The 16,549-nt window shown below is 64.4% G+C and overlaps 1 protein-coding gene across 4 annotated transcripts in view; it reads right to left on the bottom strand.

The window, feature by feature from the left end:
- The window catches only part of TNRC18 (trinucleotide repeat containing 18), a 76,499-nt gene that overhangs the window by 12,292 nt on the left and 47,658 nt on the right, over positions 1–16,549 (bottom strand). For all 4 annotated transcript variants that reach the window (XM_054718164.1, XM_054718167.1, XM_054718166.1 and 1 more), the window contains 6 exons: positions 16,238–16,510; positions 11,842–12,084; positions 7,279–7,706; positions 2,562–2,717; positions 1,983–2,124; positions 26–143 (listed from right to left, as the gene is read on the bottom strand). In XM_054718164.1, coding sequence (XP_054574139.1) covers positions 26–143; positions 1,983–2,124; positions 2,562–2,717; positions 7,279–7,706; positions 11,842–12,084; positions 16,238–16,510 — 1,360 coding nt within the window. The remainder of the gene's footprint in view (positions 1–25; positions 144–1,982; positions 2,125–2,561; positions 2,718–7,278; positions 7,707–11,841; positions 12,085–16,237; positions 16,511–16,549) is intronic.

The following is a 16,549-nucleotide window of genomic DNA, read 5'->3' as shown; positions in this document are numbered from 1 at the left end:
GCCCCCGGCCCCGGCCCCCACTCACATGTCCGGCGAGTGCACGGTCTGCACGTGCCCGGCGTACAGCAGCTTGTCGTCCATGGGGATGAGCACACGCAGGCCGTCTTTCAGCTCGTCCTTGTCAATGATGCAGGAGCGCGGGGCTGCGGGAGGGGCGGGAGGCAGCTGCAGACCCGCCCTCCCTCCCTCTGGGGCTCCCTCCCCCAGGCCGGCCCAGTGCCCTTGGGAACAGGTGCCTGCGGGACCCTGCGGGCAAGTGTGTCACGAACGTGTGCCCAGACAGGCTCGTGCGGGGACGTGCACGCATGCACTTCTGGAAAGGCCCCAGGTGGGTGCGAACCAGGTGCAGTCTACACACGCCGCCCCTCCCCATCCCAAGACCCCCCTGAGGCGGGCATGAGGCTTGGGGTCTCAGCAGCCCTGCTGCCCGTCAGCACCCCTCGCACCTGCAGTCCTGGAAGGCCGTCTGTTCTGCTGGAAAACAGCCCAACTGCCCACCAGAGGCCCGAGAGGCTCCCCGGCCTCCGCTCTCCCCCTGAGCCTCCAGCACACGGCCGTGAGCACACACCTGGCCCCTGAGCCCCCAGCACACGGCCGTGAGCACACACCTGGCCCCTGAGCCCCAGCACACGGCCACGAGGACACACCTGGCCCCTGAGCCCCAGCACACGGCCACGAGGCCACACCTGGCCCCTGAGCCCCAGCACACGGCCACGAGGCCACACCTGGCCCCTGAGCCTCCAGCACACACCGTGAGCACACACCTGGCCCCTGAGCCTCCAGCACACGGCCGTGAGCACACACCTGGCCCCTGAGCCCCAGCACACGGCTGTGAGCACACACCTGGCCCCTGAGCCTCCAGCACACACCGTGAGCACACACCTGGCCCCTGAGCCCCAGCACACGGCCGTGAGCACACACCTGGCCCCTGAGCCCCCAGCACACGGCTGTGAGCACACACCTGGCCCCTGAGCCCCCAGCACACGGCCACGAGGACACACCTGGCTAGCTTTCCCCCCATCCCCCCACCCCCGGTGCAGAGGAGTGAAGTGGTCCATGCACCCGCGGACCCCTGGCCATCCCATAAACATGTCAGCAAACCCAGCCCAGGTCAGCTCTGCCCCCCACGGAGACGGATACACGTTACACAGCGGCCGCTGACTGATGCACCCCCATGAGGTGCCCAAGTGCTTCGGGACTGGCCCGGGCCCTCCTCTTGCTCCACACTGCGCCCCAACCCGATCCCTGTCCTTAGTCTCCCCCCAGCTCTATACCCCTGGGGCCACGTGCCTACCAGTGTCCCTGCCTTGGGCTGTCCTCCAGGCACTCCCACTCCCAGTCAGAAAAGCTGACACGTGGTCTGCCCCCGCCCCCCTGGGACCGTCTTGGGGACAGCTCCCCACACGGTCTGCACCCCTTTGCTTCTCCTCATCTGCTCAACAACCCGCCGCACAAACCACCTCCTTCCCCTCCTAACGTGCTCACCCTCCCCCGCCCCTCTCCTCCCTGCTGCCCTCAGCAGCCCCACCAGCCCTCACTGGATCCTGGCGACAGCCCCCCAACTGACTTCCTGCCCCAGCACCCCGCAATTCATTCTCGATGCAGCAGAGAGCTCACTTGGAACCCCTCCGACCACACTGACCCCACGGGCGACCTCTGCAGCGTCCCTTTCCTTTGGGAGAAGCCACACTCCTCAGCCCAGCCCAGGCCTCGCTCACTCGCGGCCCCCCCAGCCCAGGCCTCGCTCACTCGCGGCCCCCCCCAGCCCAGGCCTCGCTCACTCGCGGCCCCCCAGCCCAGGCCGCAGGCCTTCCTCTTCACCGCAGGCGGTGCCCAGTGCTCAGGGCCTTTGCACGTGCGCTCACAGCCACTCCCCCGTGCTGCTCAGTCCCGGCCCCTCGCAGGCCATGGTCACCTTCCCAGGGGAGCCTCCTGCACCCCACACTCCAGGCCTGAGCCCACACAGCATTGTGGGTACTCACCCGGAGTCAGCGGCCGCTCCACGGCCCCGCCACGCGGCAGGTGCTCGTCCTCGGAGAAGCTGGAGTCCTGGTTGGGTTCGAAGTCCTCCTCGGCAGCCATGCTCTCCATCAGCTTGCTCACGGCGCCCCCCTTGCCCCGGTTCTGGGGACGGACACGGCAGGACAATGGCTTAGGACGGCCCGGCCTGCCCGGCGGGGGACGCTCCCTGGGAACTCGGGGCGGCCAGGCCACATGGTGTCGGCCACATATGCAGTGTGGTCCCAGCTGGGCTCACCCCGGGGGCCGAGGGAGGACAGAGCGGGCCGCCGCCTGGCGGGACCTGCACACGCTCAGTGCGGACGCCCAGTGCTGGGCACCGTAGTTAGGCTCATCATCAAGGCAGGCGCCTCGGTGCCCTCCTTGGGGAAACTGAGGCGGCCTCTGCCGCCATGTGCCATGGACCGGAGGAGAAACGGCCCGGCCCGGGCTAGCCAGTGTCTGGGGCCGGCACAGCCAGCACGCACCGTCTGTGTGCGGGACAGACATGCAGACATGCCTGGGGGACCCGGGGACCCACGTGGCCGTGCCCTGGGCCTCACCTCCTTCTTCACCTCCTTCCCTTTGGCCTTGGCCTTGCTCCTCTTGGCGGAGGCGGCCGGGGAGCCGGCGTGCGGGGCCCGGGCCTCCGGGGGCAGGACGGGCGTGCGGGGCGGAGGCAGGGCAGCTCCGGGTCCCGCCTCCTTTCCCTTCTTCTTCTGTGGAGGAAGCAACAGAGGCGCCATGGAGGCGGGAAGGCGAGGGGAGCCCAGCCTGGCTCCTCGCGGCAGGGCTGTGGGCTCCCACCGACGGGCTTTATTGCAGCCGCACAGGGTGGGGCCGGAGCAGGTGACGGCTGAGGACACGGGCGCGGCTAATCTCGTGCCATTAGCGCTGTATCTTCCCACCGAACTGGAGGCCTCCTCTGCTCCCCGTCCGTCATGTTTAAAAACGACAGCACCGAGGCGTGCTGAAGCGCGTCTGTGCGTGCGTCCCTCCACCGATCCTGTCGAAGCAGCTACCAGTGCCCCGAGGAGCACGGCGAGCCCTTCCAGAACCTTCCACAAGCACACACACCCACATGAGCACGAGGGCTGTGCAGACACAGTACTTCTTAAAACACAGTGGGGGCTTTCAGACACAGATGGAAATTTACCGAAAGTCCCATTTGCAACCCCCGGCCAGTATGCACTGAGGGAGCCTTTTTATTTTAACAGCTGCCAACCTGCCACCGCGTGGGGCGTCCCAAGCCAGCACCCCGAATGGCGCCTCCGTGTTTTCGCTCTTTCGAACGGCGCCGGAGCGGATTCGGGGCCGGCTGGCCTGCGGGCCCCTCCTGGAAGGAGCGCGGGGAGCGGGCAGCTGCTGCCCGGCGCTTCCCGGAGGCGTGTTCCTTCCACCTGCCCCGGGGAAGACCACACCCCACTCCACGCCCCCGGCTGGTGAAACGGGGGGGGGCGGGGCCTTGGGTAGACTGGACGTGGCCCAAGGGCACGTGGCTGTGCACAGCTTCACCATCAGAGCCAGCAGCTGGAACAACCCAACGCCCGCCACAGCCCAGGCCACAGCCCCTGTCACAGCCCCTGCCACAGCCCCAGGCCACAGCTCCTGCCACAGCTCCTGTCACAGCCCCTGCCACAGCTCCTGCCACAGCCCCAGGCCACAGCTCCTGTCACAGCTCCTGCCACAGCCCCTGCCACAGCCCCAGGCCACAGCTCCTGCCACAGCCCCAGGCCACAGCCCCTGCCACAGCCCCAGGCCACAGCTCCTGCCACAGCCCCTGCCACAGCTCCTGTCACAGCCCCTGCCACAGCCCCAGGCCACAGCTCCTGTCACAGCCCCAGGCCACAGCTCCTGCCACAGCCCCTGCCACAGCTCCTGCCACAGCTCCAGGCCACAGCTCCAGCAATGCTGCGCGCCCGGGGCCGTCCAGCTGTCACGGGGGTGGGGGGAGAGGGGGGAGGGGGGAGGGGGGCCCTTCCCCGCAGACACACTGTCTGGGGAAGCGGACACAAGGGCACGTGCGCGGGAGTGACCCAGGGGGCGGCAGGGGGCGGCAGGGAGGTGGGGGCGGGGGTCACTTTTTGAGAGACACACACACACCAAATCAAAGCACTGAGCAGGTGGAATGTGAAGAAACAGAAAAGGCTAATACTGGGCAAATGTTACTATGACAACAGCAGATGAGCGAAATGCAAAGCAACAGCATTAAAAAGGACAAACAGGAAATGTTATAGGGACAAAAGGCAGTCGGCTCCACCCCCGTTTGGGGGAAGTATGTACAGGTATATGTGCACGTATGGGTTTTTTTTTTAAGGCATCTTGGGGGTCAAGGAGCGTTTTTAACGTGGGTGTGTCCCCTCCTCCCTCTAATGTTTGTTATTAGCCAGTTCATCTTGGGGAGCATGTCTTTGCGCGCCCGAGGGAAGGGGGGCGACAGCAAACAAGTTACACCTGAGTGGAAACTTTTTTTGGTTAATCCTCACTCGAGGATATTTCTCCATTGGTTTTTTTTAGAGAGAATGGAAAGGAGGGAGGGAAAGAGAGAGAGAAACACTGACATGAAACAAACATATCACTTGGTTGCCTCTTGCAGGCACCCTGACTGGGGCGGGGATCGAACCCATAACCCTTCGGTGCGTGGGCTGATGCTCGTCACTGAGCAACCCCAGCGTCCGCAGCGAGTGGGTTTTCACCTCCTCCCTGCTTTCCCTGCTGTTCTATCGGGTGGAACTGCTCCCATCCCGGGAGCATTACTAGTTTTTAAAGAGGAAAGCCTCCACATGCGACCAGCTGTGCACAGAGTCCATGTTCGTTGCCGCGGTGATCGCAACAGCAAAGACCACCGTCCGCCGAACCCGCAGCGGGAAGGTCGGTGGGGGGAGGTAACGGGGACCGGGCTGGCCAGAGGGTGGATGCTCTCCAGCCGCTTAAAAATACTCCTTTTTAAAAGCACAACAGAAGCTCAGCATCAGATTGATTCATTTGCCTGTCAGCATAAATATTATTGCTCGTCTCACATTCAGTTCTTATTAGTATATATCTAGTGACATTTGATCTCATTCATCTAGAGGAAATGATGAACAACATAGACTGAGGAACAAGAACAGAACCAGAATCAAGGAGGCATCGATCGGACTATCGGGCCTCAGAGGGAGGATAGGGGAGGGTAGGGGGAGGGTGGGGGGGAGGGGGAGAGTTCAACCAAAGGACCTGTATGCATGCATATAAGCCTATCCAACGGTTAAGTTCAACAGGGGATTGGGGCATGCGTGGGGAGAGGGGTGGGATGGGAATGGGGGGATGAGGACAAATATGTGACACCTTAATCAATAAAGAAATTTAAAAAAAAAAAAAAAAAAAAAAAAAAAAAAAAAAAAAAAAAAAAAAGCACAACAGAAGCTCAGCATCGGGACACACGACCCAGGATGCCACGCCCACCAACAGGGAGGGGGCACATCTCAGAGCAGCACACGCAGCGGCCGCTCCCGGGTGACGGGGTGCGCGTCTGACTTCTCCTCCTGATGCCCCTTCCTTCACCTGCTCTGGTCCAGGCTCTGCCTGCACCCGGGACAGGCTGGGCGAGCCTGGTCCTCCCACAACAGAGGCGCCGCCCGGGAGAGGCCGAGAGGCCGTGTGGCCGGGGGTTGGGACCCAGCTCCGGGCTGGACCTGCCCAAGCTCCGCTCTGGCCGCTGTGCCCTCGGCAGGTTAGGGCCCCCGCGAAGCGCAGCTGCTGTGGGTCTGAGCGCCCAGTGCGGTGGGTCTGAGCGCCCAGTGCGGTGGGTCTGAGCGCCCAGTGCGGTGGGTCTGAGCGCCCAGTGGACGGGAGAAACACACAGCTGGTCTCCGCCCGGTCCGACACCCGCTCCTAAATCCTGGGAACTCCCTGGGTCTCAGGGGCGGGGCCCCAGTGAGGCGACTCTTGGTCCCTCCTTTGGGGACAGGAGAGAGGCCGGAGGCTGAGATCATGATGGGTCCCGTCCATGTCATGAGCCGCATAAAACCCGAGGGCGGGTCTGGAGAGGAGAGCTTCCGGTGTGAGCACGGGAGGTGCCGGAGGGCGGCATCTTGGCGGGGGGGGGGGGGGTGTGTGGGGGGGGAGCAGCAGCAGTGGCCTCACCCCCCGACCCTGGCCTGCGCGCCTCTGTGTGGGCTGCTCCTGAGCCGTGTCCTTTATAAGAAACGTCTGCACGGTGTTGGCCCGAGTCTGAGTCGTGCCGAGCCAGCACACCTGAGGGCTGGCACCCCCGGTGAACAGCGCTGGTCGCACAGGTGCCCGGGGCCGGCAACTCGTCCCCGAGGGGCGACCTGGGGGCTGAGCCTTCCCCTGTGGGCTCCGCGCCGACCTGGCCTGTGTCAGAGTCGTGAGGACAGGAACCAAGATTTCCTTCGCCAACAAACCACGCACCATGGTGCCCTGGGGAGACGGCACCGCCCCCGCCCCATCTTCCCCCCTCCCCCCACGCCGGGTCGCCTGGTGTGACATCGCCGTCCTCGTCACGCCTCCTGTCCGAGGCCCCGGAAGCGTCAGCGGTGGCTCAGCCGTGAGGAGCAAGGGGTGCGCACGCCCCGAGGTGCCTGGGAGTGACCCAGCTGCGGCCCTGCCTCGCCATCCCCGCGGCCGGGGCCGGGGCAGCCTCGCCCTTTCTGCCCCTTCTCCAGGTCCCTGTCCCGTGAGCGTGTCCTCGCAGGCCCGGGTGGAGGCCGCAGGTGCAGCCCACTGGCTGGAGCCCTGAACGCGGCCCCTGAAGGGGGACACCTGGCCACCAGCCTCCTAGCAGCCCGAGCGGAAAGGGCCCGTGTGCTCGGCCCGGGCGCCTGCGCACGTGGCGGGAAGAGCACGCCCGTCTGTGTTCGTGGCCTCGGAAGCGAGGTGTCCCTTCAGGTGTGAGGAGAGGCCACAAGCCACAGCGGAAACCCCCGCCACGTGGCGCGTGGCGGTTCCCACGGGACCTTATTTTACCACGTGCGCCGCGGGCAGCTCTCAGAGCCCCAGGAGGGAGAGGCACCGCGGGCGCAGCGTCGGAGGGAGGTCTGGCGTTGGAGAACTGCCGCTTCCTTTGGGGTCCGTGCCCCTCACACACGCGCACACACATACACACACACACACACACACACACACACGCGTGCACGCACGCACGTCTGGAACGTTACTGAGTCAAGGGCAGAGGGCCTGTGCGAGGGAGGGAGGCCGGGACAGCTCAGGGCCGTGCGGACACCGGGGCCACCTCCCGAGACGGCGATCCGGCCTGGCCCCCCCCCCGCACCGAGCGCCTACCTTCCTGGGGTCCTTCCTGTCCTTGGCGCGGCCTGTGTCCTTGCGTGGGCTCAGCGGGCCGCCCTTGCCACAGCGGCTGGGCTTGGCGACAGCTGGCGCCGTGCTGGGCGCCGGGGCCGCGGCCGAGGCGTCGTGCAGGAAGATGCGCTCGCTGCGCCGCCGCGTCCACAGGTCGTCGTCGCTGGCCTCGGGCCCCGCCTCGAAGCCCGGCTCCTTGGGGCCCCGCAGCCTGCGGGCCTTGCGCCCCTTCTCCGCCGCCACCTTGGCCTTGTTGGGGCTGGTGGGACCGGGGCCCCGGGCCCCGGGCACGGGTGGGGCCAGGGAGGGGCCTGGCTCCCCCAGACCCTTCTTGGGCCGCAGCAGCCCGGCCGGCGACCGCTTCCGCACCTTGACCTCGCTCTCCGAGTCGGTGTACTCGAACTCCGTGCCTGGATGTGGAATGAGGGAGGCAGCTATGGACGGGGGCTCGTGGGGCCCCACTTCCCACCCAGCCCGCTGCCTGGCCGCCCGCACGAGGCCACAGCCCATCCCTCCTCCCAGGGACCTCTCTGCCCGCGGGAGCCTCCTCTCCGCTTCCAGGGAGGAGCCTGAGGTCGAGGAGCGGGAGGACTCACCGGGCCCTGCCAGCCCCCCGTCCCCAACCCGCCCTGGCTGCCCCGGCTGCTCGCCACCCTCTCCCCACGAGCCTCAGATCCGGAGTGTGGACATTCCTGCCTGGGCTGTGGGAGCTGCGCCCCTGCCTCCTGTGCCCCGTGGGAACCCCAGACGCCCGGACAGGTGAGCGGGGAGGCCCCCCCTGAGGACAGCAACTCCCGGGCGGCGGGCGGGAAAGTCCGGGCAAAATCCCCGGCCCAGCAGGGGCCTCTCCTCCGCTTCCTGGAGCCACGTCTCGGAGCGGGGAGGTCCCTGGCACCCACTCCCCTGTGCCGGGGTGGCTCACGTGAACCACGCCACCCCGGGGCCCGGCCCCTCTTCTCAACGCGAGGCCCGCCCCTTCCCTTCCCACACCCCAGGGGCAGCCCTGAGCCAAACCCGCGAGGCCAGCCCGAACGCACAGGCTCTGACCACAAGGCCACTGAGCCCCCAGCAGCCCCTCCGGCCTCCCACCTCCGGGCCTCCGCTTCTGCCGGCCCCTCTGCCCGCGCCGCCGGCCTCCGCCTGGGACTGCGCTGAAGACCTGCGCGTCGCCCTGAGGCCCGTGTGCTCGCCTCCATCACCACGGCCCTCACCACGCACGGCTCCCGTCCATGTCTGCCTGGCCCACGCCGCTCCAGCCCAGGAAACAGCTCCCCGGCCGAGACCTCCTGGAGCCCCGACGCGTGCGGCTCAGAGCTGGCCCAGAGCGGTGGCCGGGGACCGTGCCCGGGGACCGTGCCCGGGGACAGGATGGCGGTGACAGCCAGAGCCGACACCCCGAGAGGACCTGCTCCGAACGCACAGCACGTGAGCCGAGAAGCCGGCCAAAGCCCGGCACAGGCAGCCGCCCGCGAGGGCTCCGGCGGCCAGGCCCGCGGCCCGGACCACTGCAGGCCCCGCGGAGGGACGGGCGGGCGGGGACACTTATGGGAAGGAGCCACGTGCAAAGCTTAATGATCCCGTTAATTAATCTTTTGTTAACAGACCTCCCGCGGCACAGGGAGGCAGCTGGGGGCTTTCACGGCTGATTAGAGTGCGGCCCTAAAACGCAGGCCGCAGTTCTGCTGCGGGGATGAGGGAAGGAGCCCCCCCTGCCGGCAGCCCCGCCGCAGCCCCCCCCCCCCCACCCCCCGACAGCCCAGATGTGCAGAAAACTCTGCAGTCACTGCGCAGGGGCAGGCGATGGCGAGACTGACACACCTGCAGGAGGAGAGACTGGAGCTGTGGGGGGGGGGGGCAGGGGGGCGGAGGGGGAGGGTCAGAGGACAAATACCTCTGAGATGGGGTGGGGGGGCGACATGAACAGCCTGACACAGAGGAACTGGTCCCTGCCAGAGTGCTGGGTGAGACAGGGAAAGGGGTGCCAGGGCTGGGAGTAGGGCCCATGGCCTGACTCCCACCCAGCATCATGGGCTCCTGTCTTCTCCCAAAACCGAAGGCTCAGAGGAGGAAGAGGGGAACAGAAGAGGTAAGACACAGAGAGCCCGACTGTCAGAGGGCGAGGGAGAGAAACCACGCAAACAGTGGCCAAGAGCGCCGGGTGGCCACGCTGATGACATCAGACAAAAGCGACGAAGACAAAAGCTGCTCCTTTAAACAAAGAAGGAGCACGGTTAATCCGCCAGGGAGACAATTATAAACAGACGTGAATATAACCCAAAAACATACAAAAAAGGTTATACATCCTGACCAAGTAGGAATTGCCCCAAGAATGCCAGGTTGATTCAACATACCAAAAAACAAAACATGCCGAAACCGGTTTGGCTCAGTGGACAGAGCGTCGACCTGCGGACTGAAAGGTCCCAGGTTTGATTCCGGTCAAGGGCATGTACCTTGGTTGCGGGCACATCCCCAGTAGGGGGTGTGCAGGAGGCAGCTGATCGATGTTTCTCTCTCATCGATGTTTCTAGCTCTCTATCCCTCTCCCTTCCTCTCTGTAAGAAATCAATAAAATTTATAAAATTATTAAAAAAAAAAACAAAAAACAAAAAAAAAACACACAAAAAACCCAAATCAACATAACGTATCATATTAACGAAGGACAGAGGCCACACGAACACCTCAACAGACTCCGAAAAAGAAGACATTCCATGTTCATGGATATGAAGACGTGACATTGTCAAGGCGTCAAGTCCTTCCCAACTTAATCTACGGAGTCAATGCAATCCCAACCCAAAGCCCAGGAGGTTAATTAGTGGATGCTGACGACCTAATTCTAACGGTTACATGGAGACGAAAGACGCAGTCGCCAGGTCGACACTGAAGGAGAGGAACGGAGTCAGAGGGCTGCTGCTCCCGACTTCGGGGCCCACCGCAGAGCTACCGCGGTCAGGACCGTGCGTGTTGGCCAGAGAGCAGGCAGGGGAGCCATGGGACAGATCGCGGAGCCGAGAAACAGACCCGAAATACAGTCCCAGAGCTGTGCCCGGGAGCAAAGGCAGCACGGCGGAGAAAGGACGGTCTTTCAACGGACGGGCTGGGCATCCACATGCAACAAACACACAGCAAAGCGCCCGGCGGCGGGCTCCGCGGGAGCGTCGACCTAGGAGCCAGGAGGTCACGGTTGGATTCCCGGTCAGGGCACAGGCCCAGGTTGGGGGCTCCATCCCCAGTGGGGGGGGGGTGCAGCAGGCAGCCAATCGATGATTCTCTCTCATCATTGATGAGTTTCTCTCTCTCCATCTCTCTCTGAAATCAATAAAAATATATTTAAAAAACAAAACAAAAACACACATAGACCGTACTCCCTTCACAAAAATGAACTCAAAATGCATCACAGGCCGTAAATGCAAAACCATAAAGCTTCTAGAAAATGACCCTGAAGAAAATCTAGGGGACTTTGGGGTTGGTGGGGAATTTTTAGACACAACACCATGAAAGAGAGAACTGATCAGCGGGACCTCATTAAATTTAAAAAATTCTGCTTTGCAAAAAATATCGCCAAGAGAATGAAAAGACAAGACGGGGCGAAGTATCTGCAAAAGATACCACTGATCAAGGACTGTTACCCAAACTATATAAGGAACTCTTAAAGTCAACATCGAGAAAGCCAACGGCCTGATCAAAACACGGGCCGAACCTGGCAGCACTCAAGGAAGACGTCCCGACGCAAGGAAGCACCTGAGATGCTCCGCGTGGGCCATCAGGAAAACGCACACGAAGCGACCTAACCGCACACCCCGGGGACACCCGCACCCCAAAGTCCGAGACCCGGACTCCGAGCCGGGAGGCTGGGGAGCACCGAGAGTGGTCCCCGCCGGGGGAGTCGACGCGGAGCAGCCACTCTGGGACGCGGTGTGACGGCCCAGCAGCCGCGCTGCCAGGTGTTTGCCCAAAGGAGCTGCAAACTCAGCTCCACGCGAAACCTGCACACGGGTGTCTGCGGCAGCGTTGTGTGTGACGGCCACAACTTGGGTGCCACAGGATGTCCTTCAGGGGGTGCGTGATAAAAAACTACGTCCAGGCCACGGAATACCACGGAGCACCAGGGAGAAAGGCGCTCTCGGGCCACGGAGAGCGGAGCCGACCCCCTCAGCCCGGCCCAGGCGGCGTGCCCTGCGGGGCCTGCTCCTGTCCACCCGCCACTGCTCCTCTGTGTGCTCGGCCGGCTCCCACGTCTCTCCTGGGTCAGGAGTGGGCTCCTCGCCGAGCTGGGTCGCGGACCCCCGCGCAGCCCCTCCCCCGGATGCAGATCAGAGGCCCCAGCTTCCCAGATCTGCCCGACGTGGCAGCTGAGGGGGGGGTCAGGCCTCGTTGGGCTGAAGGTCACTCTGCACCGCTTTGGGGGCCCCTCCTTGGAAACAGCACGCCGGGGCCCACGTCACCAGCCTCTGCTCCGGGCAGGGCCGCCCCCGCCGAGGGGCCCCGCGGGCTCCCAGCTCTGCCGACCCCTCCCGGGGCCTCTCGGGCAGCAGTGCCCCGACTTACCCATCAGGCTCTGCCGTTCCTCCTTCTTCCGCGCCTTCTGCTTGGCCTCCAGCTGCACCACCGACAGGGACGGCCCCACCGTGGGGCTGGGCAGGGCGCTGGCTGCGAAGCGGGCGAGCAGGCCCAGCCCGCTCTCCTCCAGGCCCGGCGACAGGGCTCGGTCCCGGGCCCCCAGCCTGTAGCCTCCAGCCTCGTCCTCCTCGTCCTCCAGCTTGTCCTCGCCCTCGTCCTCGGAGCTCTCATCTGGCGTGCAGAAAACGGGGGGTCAGAGCCTCGCGGGGCCTGCGCCGCCCGCCCCCACTCGCAGGAGCACCAGCCTGGCTCCTTGCTCCTCACCAGCTGGGGGGGGGGGGTCCCCCCATGGCCCAGTGCCCCATCTATGCGAGCCCAAGCCGTGGGCATCCGGACGGCCCAGAGTGGGCAGCGGCTTTGGGGATCAGAGTGGGTTTCTGTCCGGGGGGACGGCAACATGCACGTGTGCTGTGGGGAGGACACGGACAGGACTGCAGACAGCGCTCCACGGTCTCACACGCACACACACACCCCGTGAAGGCTCAGGAAGGAGGCAGGAGAGGAGAGAGGACAGCGGAGGCCGAAGGAGCGAGGGAGGAGGGGGCAGGAGCGGGCCTGGGGGCTCAGGCTGGGTTTCCCCGGCACAGGCACCTGGCGGTTTTGGCAGCTGGTGGCCTGGGGGCTGGCGGCAGGAGGAGGTGGAGTTTGGTCCCTTCTTGGGGTAGGGGACACCACGGTTGAAGCCCTGAGCGGCTCTGGGGTCCAAAGCTGGCTCCCAGTACCACGCCCTCTGGGACACCTGGGGCAAGCGCCCGGCCTGCTCAGAGCTGTCCTTTCTCATCTGCGGCACAGGGGGGCCCTCCAGCCCACCCAGGAAGGGAGGGTCCAAGCAGGACCGCACATCTGTAGGCGCAAGCACTGTGCAGGCACGGAGAGAATTAGACATGCGCAGAGCCACCCGGTCCTGTGGAAACTCCCGCCACGGAGGGGGCCACGGGCCAGCCACGCCTCTGGACCACGGGGGCAGGCCGGGAGGGTGCAGGCGGGCTGCTCTGCACCGGGAGAAGGGGCCCAGGGGCTCAAGTGCTCGGGCAGAGAGGACTCGAACCCGGGGCTGGCTGGCTGTCCTGCCTCCCAGTATAGTGGGAAAACTCTAAAGAAGCGCCCGTGTCTCCAGCTGATGATTGGACCTCATAGACCTCTCCCAGGACCTGGCCCTGCCTCCCAGGCCATGGGGACAGAGGTGGGCGGGCCGAGGGGCAGGGGTGGGTCGCTCCCACACAGGAACCTCCACCAAGAGTCGGTCTAGAGACACAAGCTCGGGTCTTCCCAGGCTAACCAAGGGCAGGTGGGGGACAGAGCCCCCGAGGGACCTGCCCGAGGGCGTGCATCTGCTCAGAGCTCTGGGCGCCTGAGGGTCCCTGGGGGCCTCTGGCAAGGCGAGGGGGGGGCGGGGGCGGGGGGAAGGGGTGTCTGGGGCGGGGACAGTCTGGGCGGGGCCAATTCCATGTTCTCCTGCCAGCGCCCCAGGCCGCCTGCTGGCTTGAGTGCAACCAGCGGCTGAATGTGGGTGCCCATAGGGCAGAGGCTTTCTGCCCACCCACCGATGGGAGGGAGCCCCGTTTCCGCCGAGTGACCCCTGGGTGCGGGAAGGGGTGATGAGCGTAAGCAATCGGAAAGGGAGCCGAGAGGAAGGAGGCAGAGAGCGGGGGTGTGTTAGGGGAGGAGGAGGCGGGCTCGCGAGCGATGGATGAAGCGGATGGAGCGGCGGGCAGGCGGGCGGCAGGCAGGCAGTGCACACTTGCGGTCCATTCACAGTGCGGACGTCACGTTCTGTCTCCGCCCAGCGGGCCACAGCGGCAAAGCAGGCTAAGTGTAGGCAGACTTTCGGCAGCGCCTGGGTCCCCCACATCGGTCCCCTGGGGTGGCGGTGGGGGCTGGCTGGGCTGGGGACCCGGGGATGGACAGGGGCCAGCGTTCCCTGCTGCAGCTGCTCAGGTGTGGAGGCTCCGGGACCCGCTCCCCCGGGCGTCTCCACCGCAGGGCCCGGCGGGCATGGCTGGCTCTGGTTTCTGGATGTCGGAGCGTCCACATCAGATCCCAGAGAGCCAGCGCAGCCCCGTCCCAGCACCCTGAGCTGGAGGAGTGTTCGGAAGGCAAAAGCCAAAAGAGGGGGTGTGCCCGTCACAACTGGGGGCCACAGGTCCCGTGGCCTCCCAGGACCCTCCCGCCCCCCCGCGGAGCCTGGCAGGCCCGCCCTGGCTGCCTCCCCGGCTGTGGCGGTGACCGGGCTGCAGGGCAGGGGAACCGGGGGGCCTAAGGACCAAGAAAAGAAAGCCTCTCGGGCGCTGTCCACACCTGAGGCCACAGCTCGCCAAGGGCGGGGAGAAAAAGCCCCAACAGAGAAACGCAGGGAAATGCAGAGAAACTTTTATTTAAAAACAAAACAGAAGAAAAAATACCCCTCCTCGCTCTGTATGTGGGGTTGGCTGCTGTGACTTGGTTTGGTTTTCCAAAACCTGATCGATAAATGCCAAAGCGACCCGCTGCTGCCATAGCCGATGGGGGCAGCCCCGAGGAGGGAGGTGCAGGGGGGACACGAAGAAGAGGGGGTGCCTACCTACGGACCAACGAGCCAGGCTCGGCCCAGCTCAGTGACCCGCGGCGCCGTCTGCCCTACTCCCAGCCTTCGCTTTGCGTCCGAGTGCAGCGTGAGAGCGAATGCAAGAGACCAAAACAGACATTCAAAGCATCATGGGTAGGGGTCAAGGGTGAAGGTATGGTCAGGCTGCTGGGGGAGAAAGCAGACACACTGAAAAAGCCAAGCCAATTAGGGGTTTAGTATAGGTGTCAGTAAGGCCCTATTACCCAAATATCCCTGAGGAGACCTCAGCCCATGCGCAGTGGGCCCCTCCCCTCCCGCCACACCCCCTATCTGTCCTGTCACTCCAGACCTGGGCTGAGGTCCCGGGGCCAAGAGCCCCTTGCTGGACCCAGGGGGCTGCCGGCTTCTCTACGGAGTCTGAGCTGAGGAAGGAGCCCCACAACGGGGAAGCTGGTGCCCTGGCTTCAGGGGAAGGCGCATGTGTGCAAGGGAGGCGGCGTGGGGATCCCAGTCCAGGGGAGGGGGGGGAGGGTGGTGGCGAACCCGCCAGGAGGGTCCACGTGGCCAGGATGGGGGCGGCCTCGGGAAATGAGCCTGGCTGGCAAGCTGCCCAGGAGAGTGTGCGCCCCAAGGGCACCTGGCTCCCTGCTGTGCCATCTGCTGGTCACCCAGAAGGGATCTGGGCCACCCCGAGGGGAGGCGTGGGAGAGGCAGACCAGGAGTGTGAGAGCGAGGCTGGGATCGGGCGGCACTCAGATCCCTCGGACACGCCTGGGCCTCCCTCAGGGGCTGCCCCCTGGGATCTGGGGTCCCTGTGTGGATCCACCCGGAAGCAAACCCTAACCCAGGGCAAGACACACTGTAGAGTCTGCTGGCTGGGCGCTGATGCTGACCTCTGACCCTTTTGTAAGTGAGGCCCCGGCTGAGCTGGACTCGCGGCCAGTGCTCTCCCCACAGCGCTACACTTTGCCCCTCACTTGCAAGTGAGCTCGACCCTGCACTGCCTACAAGCTCCTCCTGGCAGAAATGTGTTAGAAACAGGGGTTTGGGAGCATTTTTAAAGCACTGATGCAGAGGAATTGAGCTTTAAGAAAACAAAAGACAAACAAGCAGCTAAAAAAAAACAAAAGATGATGCTGGAGGTGAAAGCAGCTGACTTTGAACCTGAACATGAAATGCATGCCCGCAGCTCCCAGGGATATTTGAATAATAGGGAAAGCAGCAACTGTTACTCCGTCTACCCGTTCCGGGCGGGGCGGGGAGGGGAGGAACAAAATGAGGGAAGCGGCACCTAACGGGCTAAGTCAGGACACAGCAAGAGAGACAAGGCACACGGTTTAGTTAAAAAAGAACTCGATATATTTAATAAAGCTTGGTACCCCAAAACCCCGTACAAACATCGAGTCACACGCCCACACGACAGAGTTCCATTTACAAAACGTCCCTGGGAGGCCCCTGCCAGCCCCACCCCGGCCTGCGGTCCAGGGGACAGGGAGGCCAGGATGGGGTGGCGGAGGGGGGAGTGGAGAGGTGAAGACTAAAATCAGTCCGTATGAAAGCTCAAAAAGAGCCAGCCGTGGTATTATCACAACGATACAGGCACAAATAAACCCGCAGAGGCTGTACGGCAGGCTACGCTGCCAAGACCCCCGACGGCCGCCCAGCAGCGCCATCGCTCGCACCCCGCTCGCTCGCGCACGCTCGCTCACTCACTCACTCTCACCCACGCCCTCACTCTCGCTATAAAACATGGAAGGGGGTGTGTTTGGAGCTAGTAACCTTGGTCAAACGAGTCCTCCGACGAATCGCTGAAGGAGGAGCGGGCCTCGACCTCCTGGAGCAGCAAGCAGAACGGCTGCTTCCTGCCCGCCAGCTTGGGCTTCAGAGTCCGGGCGGCCGCCAGGCCCCTCTTGGGCAGCTTGGGGCCCCCGGCCGGCTTGCTGCTCTTGGCCACCATGCCACACAGGAGGGAGGATGTCAGCTTGGAGCCGGAGGGGCCCTGGGCGGACCACTCGTCCTTCAGGAACTCCTCCTCCTCCTCGGAGTCGGTATCTGCAGGCAAGGCAGTTGGTAAGAAGGTAAGTCGGGGGC

The sequence above is a fragment of the Eptesicus fuscus genome, chromosome 6 (genome assembly GCF_027574615.1).
Source record: "Eptesicus fuscus isolate TK198812 chromosome 6, DD_ASM_mEF_20220401, whole genome shotgun sequence".
Taxonomy (NCBI): Eukaryota; Metazoa; Chordata; class Mammalia; order Chiroptera; family Vespertilionidae; genus Eptesicus; species Eptesicus fuscus.
This window is presented reverse-complemented; position numbering and strand designations above follow the sequence as displayed.